Here is a 12,920-nt window from a genome sequence, read left to right as displayed (position 1 = left end):
TAATTTATGGTAGTACCATAACCAACCTGGATGATCAACAATTTTTTTAATACTCTTTTTATTTTACTTATTGTATATACCTTTAAACTTAATTTTTTATGAGTCTCTTATCCTTATGCGTCATTTTTGGTCAGTCCCTTTTGCGGAGGTGGAGAGAAATTAGTGCATGTGTAAAAAATATATAAATAATTGCGTGATGTCAACAATGATTCCAAATACACAAGGATGGTTTTTCAATGATTTGTTTGCAATTTATTTTAAAATTCTAAAAACGTTTTATTATTCCAATTAATTGCTTACAGTATTACTGAAACATGTTAATGGTTGCCAGAAGAATTTTTATTTAGTAAAAGAATCAAGTGTTTATTATAGAGTGCATACCAATCAGCATATCAAGAAGTCAAACTTTTTTTTCAAGCTTTTCAGAAAAAAATGCCTGAATTTTGGCTGTAGCATCAAGTATTTTCCTTCTTCGAATTTTCTTGAACCAAACCATAAACGCTTTCCAAGTTCTCACAGTTTTAAAAAATGGTATCTGAAATTGCAAACATTTTTTTAAATCAAAGTTTTTTTATTCTTTATATTTTTATGTAACTGTCAAACTTTTTTTTTTTTTCACTTTCTTTTAGGGAAGATTAAAGTATTGTTGTACTCAAAGTCCAATTGATAGCCTTTCTCCCATTATAGTTTTTGCATCTTTTACTCAAATTCTATATGTTATCTATAGATGATTTTTATGGTTGCAGTTAAATAAGATGTACAAAAGCAAACCAATTATTCATTACAGGTCAACTGATCTGATTTTTCAAATGATTCCCTTTCCAACCATCTCTGATTTGAGTGAAATTTTATAGAGGTGCAGAAATGGCCTTCGAAGCTAACCTATGTAAAATGTCAACATTTAAGATCCAAATCCCGAGGATCCAGGATCCCTGGTGAATCAGCTTTTTAAAACGAATTACCATGTTTAGGCTAAAGTTGCAGAAAATTCGATCTCACTGAAAGGCCGAAATTTCGGGAGCTAAAAATACTTTTAGCCGTTAATACGTCTAGTATTTTTGTGAGTTTGTGCTCATAAGCTTTTGTTTCGAAGGCATGCAAACTTTTAAAAAAGCGCAGTAGGGAAATTTTTCCCCAGATTTTTACGATGTCATAAATTCTGAACAAAAATATGTAGGTGTTTCAAAAAGTGAAGTAACGAGCTCTAACGGGTATGCAGTTTATTCTCTGTATGAATAAAAATCATGCATAAGATAACAAAAATGATCATGGCTTTCAAACGGTACCAGTGAATGGACTGGGTATCCACTAACAGGACAAAATGTTAGTTAAAAGATGACTGCATCGACGGAAACATTGTCTGCCATTGAAACAACAGTTTGTTGAGATTTTTGCTTTGGGAAGTATTAAACCACCCGGCGTAGTGTCCAAACCTTGCACCAAGTGATTTCTATCTTTTTGGACCTTTAAAGAAGCGCTTGAGACGTCAGCATTTCAGAACCAAAGCTGTGAATAAACATGCTGTCTTGACGTGGTTTCACATTCTTGGAGGATGATTTCTTCCATGCCAGTTTCGATGATTTGATGTACCTCTGGTACAAATGCCTCGATAAGCATCTTTCTTACCTTTCAATTTATTACCTTTCTTTCCATCTACCTTTTTCAAATAATTTCACTCTCAATAATTTCACTTTAAAAACCGCAACTATAGTAAAATTTGTTTTAAAATTGAATTTTTAACGTTGTATACATCTTCGTTTTACAATAAAATACGACGTGAAATATTCCTATAATAAGAATTAATATTTCTATCACTGTTTAGAGGTTTTCCCCCCTTCCAATAAGGGGAGAAAATTAAGAAGAAAAAGAAGCTGGAGGTCTGAGATTTAAAAATCTAGAAATCGGAGTCGGCTGGCCCGGATATACAAATTGTGGGCCGGACCCCTCTACAAAAAATCATCAGGGTCTCTTACAACCTAATTGTTGCTCACATTGGATCGGGCGGCAGTCCCCTCAGTGCTGTGAGGCCCCCGCACCACGAGGTCTGCGGGTACTGGGAGTCGGAGTCGGCCATTTTCCCTCCGACTCCACATCCCTGCAAAAAACTGAGAAAAGACTTTGAAATTTATATAAAACTATATATTTTTTATAAACATAGAGAAAATTTTTTGCTGTACTTCTTTTAAACTGTTATAGAGTTCGTGTTCGATAAGCAGTCTGTCCAATGGCATAAAATCCACATCTCCTTTGTAAAACTCAAGCAATCCATTTGGGCTGATTGTCACATAATTTGATTTATCAACGTTATTGTAATGGCAAATCCTGTAAACAAATAAAATATAAAAAATATTATTGTTTTTTTTTCATTCTAAAAACTATTTCTATAAAAAGTATAAAATAAAACAAGTATATGGTTTCCTGGTTACAACACTCAAAATGTCGGTTAATCTTAATCTCGTTATATTTAGTTTAATTTCAAGCAGCCAGTAAAATTTTAATTGAAAAACGAGAGCAGAAATATAGGTGATATAGTAAAAGCTATTCGTACAAGACTGTATAGTGTATACAGTCAATTTCTTTTCTCTAAATTTTTTATTTAAATTTCACTGGCTGCTATAGTGAAAGGGGGAAAAACACTTTTAAACTGATGACTTGACTTGAATCAAAGAAAGCTCGAAAGCTTGCATTATTTGAAAAGTGTTACGTGCCCAAAATCCACAAATATTGCTTGCTTAAGTTCAGTCTTAATTTTTTTTAAAATTTATTAAAAGTACTAACTTTGTAATGACTATTATTTTGCATTGTTTTTGAAAACAAGTAAACAGCGGAAGTATGTTGCGGGCATTATGACAGAAAAATTAACCTAAAAAGTAGTCCTTAAAAATGACACCTCCTAGTCTGTATCCGCCGCTGGTTTTAGGTGTTAAAAGTTTATGTTTATTATAAAAGTATACTGAGTTAATACACTGTATACATAAACTCAAACACCTGCGAAGAAGGTACACCTCTATTTGAGGAACAAAATGTCCAGTCTCATTAGTGTCCTTTATCGAGAAGTTCTACTGCATCATAATTTTAGTGAATTATGTGAATAATTTGTACAACTTAAAATAACAAAATAAAAATTATAGCATATAGTGATAAAGTAACAAAAAAAGTTCTGAGCTTTAGCCATATGTATAACGAGCAGTTCTGAAGAATATACGTTGTACTAATAAAAATGTATGAAAAGAGTCTTAAACTTCATAGTGATAAAATTACGTACGTGTAATTATAAGGCTTGTAATTGTTGACGAGATCCATGCAATTGCGACTCATTGTTATGTATCCAACATCTGGATTGATTTGAACAGTTTCAATTAAACTCTCCAAAGAAGTGACTGATATAGGCTCCGTTTTTTCTAAAGAAAGAAAATGCAAATTCTGAAATTTTCTTTACAGGTTTCTTTCTTTTAAAAAACAATTTGTAGTTACATTCTTTTGTTCAGTTGTAAAGAAATTAAGTGCTTACCAATTAGAAATCGTCTAGGATTTTTGATCGTGATTGCTTTTTCTTCTTTTGAGTCTCTTTTCTGCAATTATTTAGCATGAGGAAATTTATTTTAAGTATAGAAGAAATTTCGGCAGTTAAAATTCGTACAAAACATAACATTTTGCATAAATTTTAATTACCGACTATCATTATTGAAACTTTCATTTTTATATTTCTTCATTAGTTGGACGCTAATGTCCCCAACTCTTTTATTCAGCACATTTGGTATATTTTCCCTTGTTCCCTGGCTAGCAAAAATGACAGTTTTCAAGTTTGAAAAAATTAGAATAGTTATTTAAAAATTAAGAGCACATTTTAAAGTTTATGAATAAAATTATTTTGGTGAGTAGAAGTTTAATGACAGCTTAACTATCAAGATCAAGACTATCTGCTGTATACGTACTTCATTTTAAAAAGAACTATTTATGAATGAAAAACTTACTTTTGATTTGGAATACGTTTGTGGCTCGTAGGGTGTAATAATTCTTGTTTCATTGACTTCTTTATATTTTCTGAACTCGGAAAAACCGGGCTGAAAAATTTAAGGACAGCTTATTAAACTAAGCACAAGTGGAGTGTATGCGTCAAATTCAACCATACATCTTACCAAAAAAAAAAAAAAAAAAATCCCACACTACTTCTTTTTACGTCTTTAAATAATCGATATTTCTTAATAATTCAAAAGAATGGGTACGCGTACTTATGTACGAACGATAGAAAATAATATTTCTTGCATGAATATCTGTGTGGGCATTTCCTTACACGCATAAAGAGTATGGTTAACGTAGATAATTCTACTTTTAAATGTAAAGAAAAATGATGTTTTTATTTGCATCTGTAATCCGGGGGAGGAGGGGGACATAGTGCAGATTGTGCCACTAAAATCTTTAGGGGCATTTTGAGGGGTATTTTTCAATATTTTTGAAGGGGGTTCATGCTTTGGGGGGGGGGCTTTGCTCTTTGGGGGGGGGACACCCCCGTGTTATCTAAATTTAAACAAATAATCTATTGAGCATGTTATTCAGGATAAAAACATAAAAATAATAATCAAGAAAATACTTTAAATAATAATAACGATAGTTTGTTGCGAATGAATGCAAAAAAGGTGCTTTACAGTGGTTCATTTAACAGTATCGACAATTTTGACACGATTGCATGGATAGCTCGTCTAATATCGCTAACAGTGCTAAATTGAAACCAAATTCGAAAAATCATTTCTTTTTCACCAAATTTGTGACCAACTTGGTAAAATATCCTAGAAAATCAGAATAGTCTAGTCAATGAACGGTTTGAAAAAACGAAAAAACATGTAGTTTTGCAAATTGGCACTAACGTACAGGAAGGGCTCCTGATGAACATACTAAAAGTCTCCGGTGGTAGGGGGGAACTCGCAGCGCCACCTAGGATATATATATATATATATATATATATATATGTGTGTGTGTATGTATGTGTGTGTGTGTGTGTGTGTGTGTGTGTGTGTGTGTGTGTGTGTGTGTGTGTGTGTGTGTGTGTGTGTGTGTTTTCAGTTTTCGTCTAATATCTCAAAAACTATTTACTTGCGAGCAAAATTTTCGAACCTCCTCAGTGATTGATTTGATGTGTTTCCTTTCTCTTTCCAGTATGACGAGAGTAATGGTCATTATGGTGATTTGATTTATTGAAACTGGAAAGCAGGTGAGGATAATTTAAGTCCCCGGTGGTAGGGAAGGAGCTCGCACGACCATCTTGAAATTAAATGAAATTAAAGTGCGTGTTTTAGATTTTGTCTTATATCTCAAAAACACTATTTACTTGCAAATAAAATTGTTATTTAATGAATTAAAGAACTTAAAATTATCTTTAAAAAACTTGTTTTACTTTTATTGTATCTATAATAATTGACGAGAAATTAAATTTCGAAGTTAGTGAATTTTTAAAAACAGACTAATTTTTCGCTCTTTTCTATTTTTGGAGCCATTCGAATATTTATTTAATGTCATTCTTTCCTCTTTTCGGTTTGAAGTAGTGCAGGTTATTAGGAGGCTTTTATTTCTTGAAACTAGAGGGCAGGTGGGAGAGGAAGAAGGCGAGGAATGCAGAAAGACAAAAATATGTGCAGGTGTTCTTTTTATTCTTTTTTCCCTTCCACCATAATCCAGCAAACGAAGACCCAAAATGAGGATAAAAAATAAACGTTTAGTTATAAAAATTGGTACACATGTACAAAGAGGTCTCCTAACGAACATACTAAAAGTCCCCGAAGGGACTCCCCTCAAACCCCTCTAACAGAGGGGTTTGAGGGGAGCTCGTGCCACTATCTTGGAATTCCGGTTTTTCGGTTTATCTTGGATTCCTTTTTTCAGCTTTGTTTTAAAATTTCACAATCTTTTATCTTGAGAGCAAATACATCAGTGGTCAAATTAAAGAGCACACAATTACCTTTAAAAATGTGTTTTTGTTATAACTGTAATAGGGGCAGACACAATGTGTTTACAAATACGTAAGATTTTGAAAACTATCCACTCTTTTTCCTTTTTTCATTTTTGGGACTCTGCGAAAAAGACATATTAATCACTTATTTTTAAATAAATGGTCTCTGTTATGTCATTTACTTCCACTAAGACCCAAAAAGACCTCTACGCATGTAAGAAATAAACGCGTACCCTTCTGCGGTAAGGATAAATGATAAAATTAATGATAAAAAACTGAAACATGCCAAAAGGGCGGAGTCCCGAAAATGAAAAAAGGGAAAAAATTAGATAGTTTTCAAAATCTCACGAATTTGGGAACACATTGTCTCAGCACCAATTACAGTTATAATAAAAACACAAACACATTTTTAAAGGTAATTTTGCGCTCTTTAATTTAACAATTGATGATTTTGCTTTCAAGAAAAAAGATTGTGAGTGAAAAGACGAAAGCTAAAAAAACGGAATTCCAAGATAGTGGCCCGAGTTCCCTTCAAAACCCCTCTACCACCGGCGACTTTTAGTATGTTCGTTAGGAAACTTTTTTGTACATGTGTACCAATTTTTATAACTAAACGTATCCTCATTTTGGGTCTTCGTTTGCTGGACTATGGTGGAAGGAAAAAAACAGAAAGAAAAGAACAACTGCCCATATTTTTGTCTTTCTTGCATTACTCGCCTTCTTCCTCCCCCACCTGCCCTCTAATTTTAAGAAATAAAATCCTCCTAATAAACCACACTACTTCAGACCAAAAAGAGGAAGGAATCATATCAAATAAATCCTCGAAGGGCTCGAAATATAGAAAAGAGCAAAAAAATGTTTCCCGAAAATTCCCTAAATTTTAAATTTAATTTCTCGTCAATCGTCTCGGAAACTATTACAGCTACAAAAAAAAAAAAGTTTTTTAAAGATAATTTTACGCTCTTTAATTTGTCAAATAACAATTTTGCTCGCAAGCAAATAGTTTGTGTGATATAAGACGAAAACTGAAAAAACACACCTAAAATCTTAGGTGGCGCTGTGAGCTCCCCCCCTACCACCCGGGACTTTTAGTATGTAAATCAGGAGCCCTTCCTGTACGTGCGTGCCAATTCTCAAAACTACATGTTTTTTTTTTATCTTTTTCACCACCATATTTTGTCCTTCGTTTACTAGACTAGAAGCAAAGAGCGAAAATTTGAAACTTGTTTTGAAACTCTTGCTTATATTAATTGCAAACATTTTATTTGTTAACAAACATAAAATAGCAACAGATAAAAATTTTAAATCATAGAGATTTTTCCGATTATTTGACAACAATTAAATCGCTAGAAAGGCGCAGATGACAATTTAGTATTGTTTATCTTTTTTATTGTTTCATTAATTTAGCTATTTTTATTGGTACCAAAAATGGCAAAAATCAGCTACTTGGAACAATTGGTGCGAAAATTGAATCAGCGTCTGTTTCCGTATAGGTTCCACAAGTATTCCGAATTTCATCTTAAACGTAGCATTACTTCCTGAGATATAGCACTCGCAACGGACAAGAACCACCCTCTTTTGAGCTATTTGTGCCGAAATAGAATCAGCACCTGTACTCTCTAGAGTCAACGTATGGACCAAATTTTGCTTGATTTTCGCCTGTTACTTCTTAAGATATAACTGGCACGCATAATAGAAGAAACGTTCGATTGCTCCTCCCTCCTTGGGGGAACTGGTGCCTAAAACTTGTGGGCATCTGTTCACATGGGGGTACATATGAGTATCGAATTTCGTTCGATTTCATGCAGTAGTTTTTGCTTTAGAGCGGCCACAAAAAACCAATCTCACACATGCAGATATTTTCCTAAAATGGTCGAAATGAACTCAGAGCACCTAAAAATGTTAAAATCCGTCAAACTTCGAAATTCGAAATTTTTTTTACGAAACTGCTACTCTCTTCCATATATCTGTACCTCAGAGCGAAGAAGACGTATCCCGGTAAAAAAAAAAAAAAAAAAATAAAAAAAAAAATAAAAGGGATTTTTTTTAAAGAGTTATGTTCACATTTCTCGATAGGGAATAGCCTCTACTACATACAGAGCACTAATAAACCGAAAATAGCAATTTTTTTACTTACGTTAGTCTTGCTCTGAGGTACAGACATTATAGATATAGAAGAAATAAAAATAAAAAATAAAAAAAAACTTTCGAATTTTCAAAATTAATTTGAATTCTGAAATTTTGAATTCAAGTTATGTTTTTTGCAATCACGATTTGCGACAGGACCCTACTCATTGGTTACTATCCCACTCGCTTGTTTCTAGAAACGGTTCCTGTCCATCCCCTTGGGCTGTTACGTGTGTATAGTTGTGTATGTGTAAGCTTGTGTGTGTGCGTAGACCTGTGTGTATGCATGTTGGCGTGTGTGTATGTGTGTGAGTGTGTAGGAGCGTGCGTGTGTGTAGGGCATTGACGCCACCGACCAGGAGCAGCGGCTACCAGGGGGCAGTGCTCAGGACCAGAGGAGTCACGCCGAAGCCGCGCCCGCAGAGGGCAGTGGGGTTGAAAAAGGAACCAGACATCAAGGACGGTCTAGTGAAAGCAATTAGCAATCGTGATTGCTCAATAAAGCATGAAAATGGGAAGAAACAAAAAGGAGAGAAATAATACGATTTCAAAAAATAAATTTAATAAGTTTTTTTTCTTAATATTTAAAATATTAAGAGCATGTGCCTTTTCCATTCTGTTTTTACTCAGTGGTCAAACGAATGAATGAATACTGGTACAGTATACAATCCCCCTGGTAATGCTGTTTTTACATCAACAGCAATGGCAACAGAATGTGTCTGTTGTAGACTGTTGCTATGGGTTCACACCAATAGCGCAATCAACAAACCGTGATCCTCGGGATAAAAGTAATTTTTAATGATGGAATAAATGATGAGCAATGAATCAGCACGAAGACATGTTCGCGAAATTTTTCCGGAACCAATCACGTGACCAGAATATCTACAACTAAGATTTTGTCACAGCCGTAAATTATGAGAGGCAAGGACTTACTATTGGTTCTTCATTGCCATCCCAAATATGCTCGTGTGCTGGAGGCTCTTCTTGTATCCGAGGTACGTTTAAAGATTCATACCGTCGACCAATAGGATGTTTCACTACAACACGAGGAGAAATCAAAGAACTTTCTTTTACATCTTCCTCGGTAATTATTTTGTCCTGAAAAAATAGTGAAGCAAAGTATGGTCAAATGGGGTACGTGGAAACAAAATTTTAAATGATATTTTTTAAAATATCCTTCCTTTTCAATGAATTGAACGACAAATTTTTTCGCCTTATATTAGAGATTATAACCCTGTGAGTAGCCGGGTATGAAAATTTTGACTTTATGACTGTTTGCTAGTGAATGCAATCATGTTGTTGTTGCTAATCCTCACTGATCTGAAATCTGATCAAGTCCATGAGTCTATCCGCTCTCAATCTCTCCAACACTAGACCAGATCGGATCAGTACGTCCTCATGCGACAAGGCAACTGAGTAAGTGCTCTCATTGCACTTGGTACTTCCCCAAAAAGTCTTAATACCATGATAGAATCTTAGTGGTATAAGGGGACCAAAAGCCAGCTGAGACAAAGCTGTTTGGTCCTGCCGGTCCCCTCCAAATCTCACAGCTCTATACCAGGGTCAGAGGCACGACACTAAGTGTGGGATGGCGATTGTTTCCAGGAGGTGCTAATAAGGGCCCCACTTCTGGAGAATTTCACGGAATAACAAAGGTTCAGCAGGGATTGCGGCAGGGGGTGATCCCTTTTTTTGGGAAAGAAATCATCTTTTACCCCCAGAGACACGTGTTTGAAAAGTTTAAATTTATGATTGTTTGAATTTAAATCCTGTTCTCATTCGCCTCGGAGTGTGTTTCTATATTCTTCATACCGTAGGTCAAGGTTTCTTTTTCCTTGAGTCCCCCCCCCCCCCCACCAACTTTTTCAAACTGACAACCTTTGAAGAATTAAAAATACCGAGTAAAATATCGTACATTTTATTTTAAGCTTTCCTTTCTCTGTTTTTTAAGGTGCTACTTGATTTTCACAACCGTTATCATCAAAATGAAGGCTAATCTAAAAAAGTTCTTCTGCCCTTAAATAGAAGTTTGATAAGACCTCATTTGGAGTATGCTGTTCAGTTTTGATCTCTTTATCTTAAGAAAGACATTATTGTATTGGAAAGAGTTCAAAGGCGGGCTACAAGGCTAATAAATGAACTTTCTCATTTAGACTATTATTCCAGGCTTAGAAGGCTAAAAATGTAGTCTTCAGCAAAGAAGAGACCGAGGGACATTATTCAGTTGTTTAAATTTATTAAAATGAAAGATGCTAGGGGGCTGAAGTTTAGCAATGAAAACAGGACAAGGGGCCATCGTTTTAAGCTATTTAAATCTCAGGCTAACAAGGATATTAGGAAAAATTATTAATTTAGCAGGGTAGTGGGTAGTGGAACCTTGGAACAGCTTACCGGAAGAGGTGGTAATGAGCAAGGGAGTAGATAGTTTTAAGAGGGCCATTGATCTTCAATGGGGACTAGGACCAGTCTAGCTGGGCCCAGGATGGTCATTCCAAGCTCGTCAACTTGCGAGATCGAGATTTTCGCTCACGTGATCGGTTGTGATGTAGAAATGTCGCAAAGTAGTATTCTAATCTACTCAAACTTAGCTTGCCTCTAGGTTCGAGTAGATTAGAACACTACTTTGCAACATTTCTACGTCACAACCGATCACGTGAGCGAAAAACTCGATCTCGCAAGCTGACGAACTTGGAATGACCGCCCAGAGCCTGTTGCTGGTCGTCACTTTTGTATTTGTATTTGTAAAATAAAACTACCAGAATGGTCGCCAAGTTTAATTTTAGCGCTAACGGTTTTGGGAAATGAATCACGACCGACGGTGGCCTATCAAATTTGGCTAATAGTAGGGGAAATTATCACAGCGTGGAGCATGCGCAAATTTTTGAAAAAAAATCCTATGTTGCTGAAATAGCTGGTGCCATGTTCGCTCCTCATACTTAAATTTCAGATTTTAATTGAACTTTGCATTTTAGTTAATGACTTGTGTATTCAGCGGATTATTTTATAATTTAATAGCTTAGTTTAATTAGTTAGCAGACTTTTTTTTGAGCAATCACGATTGCTTATTGTCCTCACTTGACTGTCTTTGATGTCTGGTTCCTTTTTCGGCTTGGACCAGGGTCCTCTGCAGCACCACCGTCCATCGGCTTGCAGGCGCGGCTCCTCCGGTCCTGAGCTATCCGCTTCTCCTGGTCGGAGGCGTTCATGCCCTACACACACGCACGCTCACACACTCACACACATATACACACACGACTTCACACACATACACTCACACACGCCTACGTACATACACACAGGTCTACGCACACACACAAGTCTACACACTTACACACACAACTATGCACACGTAACCGCCCAGGAGGAGAGGCAGGCTTGTGGGGACAGGAGCCGTTTCTAGAAACAATAACGGACAGGGGCCGTTTCTAGAAACAATTACTTCAATGAGTAGGGTCCTGTCGCAGTTCGTGATTGCGAAAAACATAATTTGAATTCAAAATTTCAGAATTCAAATTAATTTTCTTTTTTTTTTTTCATTTCAATGTAAATTTTAGTATTGTTTCATGGATTACTTTCGCTCAGAAATCAAACATTAAATTTTAAATATCACCAGTAATGGTTTGTCAACATTTTACAAGTAGACAGCGGGGTTTTTTTTTTTTTTTTGACTAGTGTGGCAAAAATTTTTGAAAACCTGCCAAGCATTACATGTTATGATAATTCCATCAAATATAACTTTGATGAGAATTGTTAAAAGTTCGCTTTATTCCGCTACTACTGCTTAAATAATTTAACCGTTCATCTATTGGCCATGAAAATCAATCGGCAACCGTTTCAACTTTTGTACGCAGATATCAATAATGGCTAAGGAGATTTCCTTAATTATAGGAGTTTACCCTAACCTTACAAAATATTGCATATTATTTCACATGACTAAATTTTTCGTTAAATATAGCAGTATTTCAAAATATTAAAATAATTAAAATAGATGCATATAAGTGCAAAACTCACATTTTCTTGAGCCATTGAATTGACTACAAAGACGTTAACTTCACTATTTTGGAGAAGAAAATAAAAATGCAGGCACATTTTATATTTTTCACGTGCATCTTTTGAGAGGAAAAATTTCGATAGCTGAAATTAGTGACATTTTTTTCTAAATTGTTGCCAAAGTTTTTAACGTCAAAGGCTAATTTTCTATACACTGTTATAACCAGGGGTGCCAGACGAGTGAATATTTTTCTCCTAAGGTGAAAGCATGGTGCCCAAGCGTACCATGCTGGGCAGGAAATAGAGCAGGATGTCAAAACAGCAGACAATCGCAGACAAGAGGTGTCAAAACAGCGAGCAATCGCAGAATGACATGCTGGCGCATGCGCTTCCGGCATACATTCAACATTCAACCACTTTAGTATGGCGGACGAATGATAGGTTGCATCTATGCATGACCTTCTATGTCTTTCACATTGAATGAAGTACACGATTGGATTAAAACTCAACTTTTCTAGGATTAATCTAAAAATAACATGTAAGTACAGCTTTTGGTCACTTTGTAGCTTTTAGTGCTTTCAAACATAGTTAAAAGTACGTTTTTTTCTTTTTAGTTACCGCAAGGACGTATATAAGAGAGGAGTTGAGGGGGCCCGGACCCCTCCAAAATCTGGGAAAAAATCCAAAAATGAAGGTAGTTTTTTTTAGTTTTAGTTTAGCACAAATAATTTCCTAACATTTAGCTACAAAATAATAATAATAATAATAATAATAATAATGAATAAATAAATATCTAGTGATAATAATAATTACAGTACGTTAGATCAGAGATTTCCGAACTAGGTGCCGCAGGAAGAGG

The 12,920-nt window shown here is 35.2% G+C and overlaps 1 protein-coding gene across 1 annotated transcript in view; it reads right to left on the bottom strand.

Annotated features, from left to right (window-relative positions):
- Window positions 1–400: 400 nt before the first annotated feature.
- Window positions 401–12,920, bottom strand: part of LOC129220682 (dynein axonemal heavy chain 6-like) — a 21,686-nt gene continuing 9,166 nt past the window's right edge. The window contains exons 2-4 of the mRNA XM_054855112.1: window positions 3,266–3,401; window positions 2,178–2,322; window positions 401–535 (exon numbers count right to left, since the gene is read on the bottom strand). Of these exons, the coding sequence (XP_054711087.1) occupies window positions 401–535; window positions 2,178–2,322; window positions 3,266–3,401 (416 nt within the window). The remainder of the gene's footprint in view (window positions 536–2,177; window positions 2,323–3,265; window positions 3,402–12,920) is intronic.

This window comes from Uloborus diversus, chromosome 4, assembly GCF_026930045.1.
Source record: "Uloborus diversus isolate 005 chromosome 4, Udiv.v.3.1, whole genome shotgun sequence".
In the NCBI taxonomy this organism is placed as follows: Eukaryota; Metazoa; Arthropoda; class Arachnida; order Araneae; family Uloboridae; genus Uloborus; species Uloborus diversus.
The sequence above is the reverse complement of the archived record's forward strand: the minus strand, read 5'-3'. Positions and strand labels throughout refer to the sequence as shown.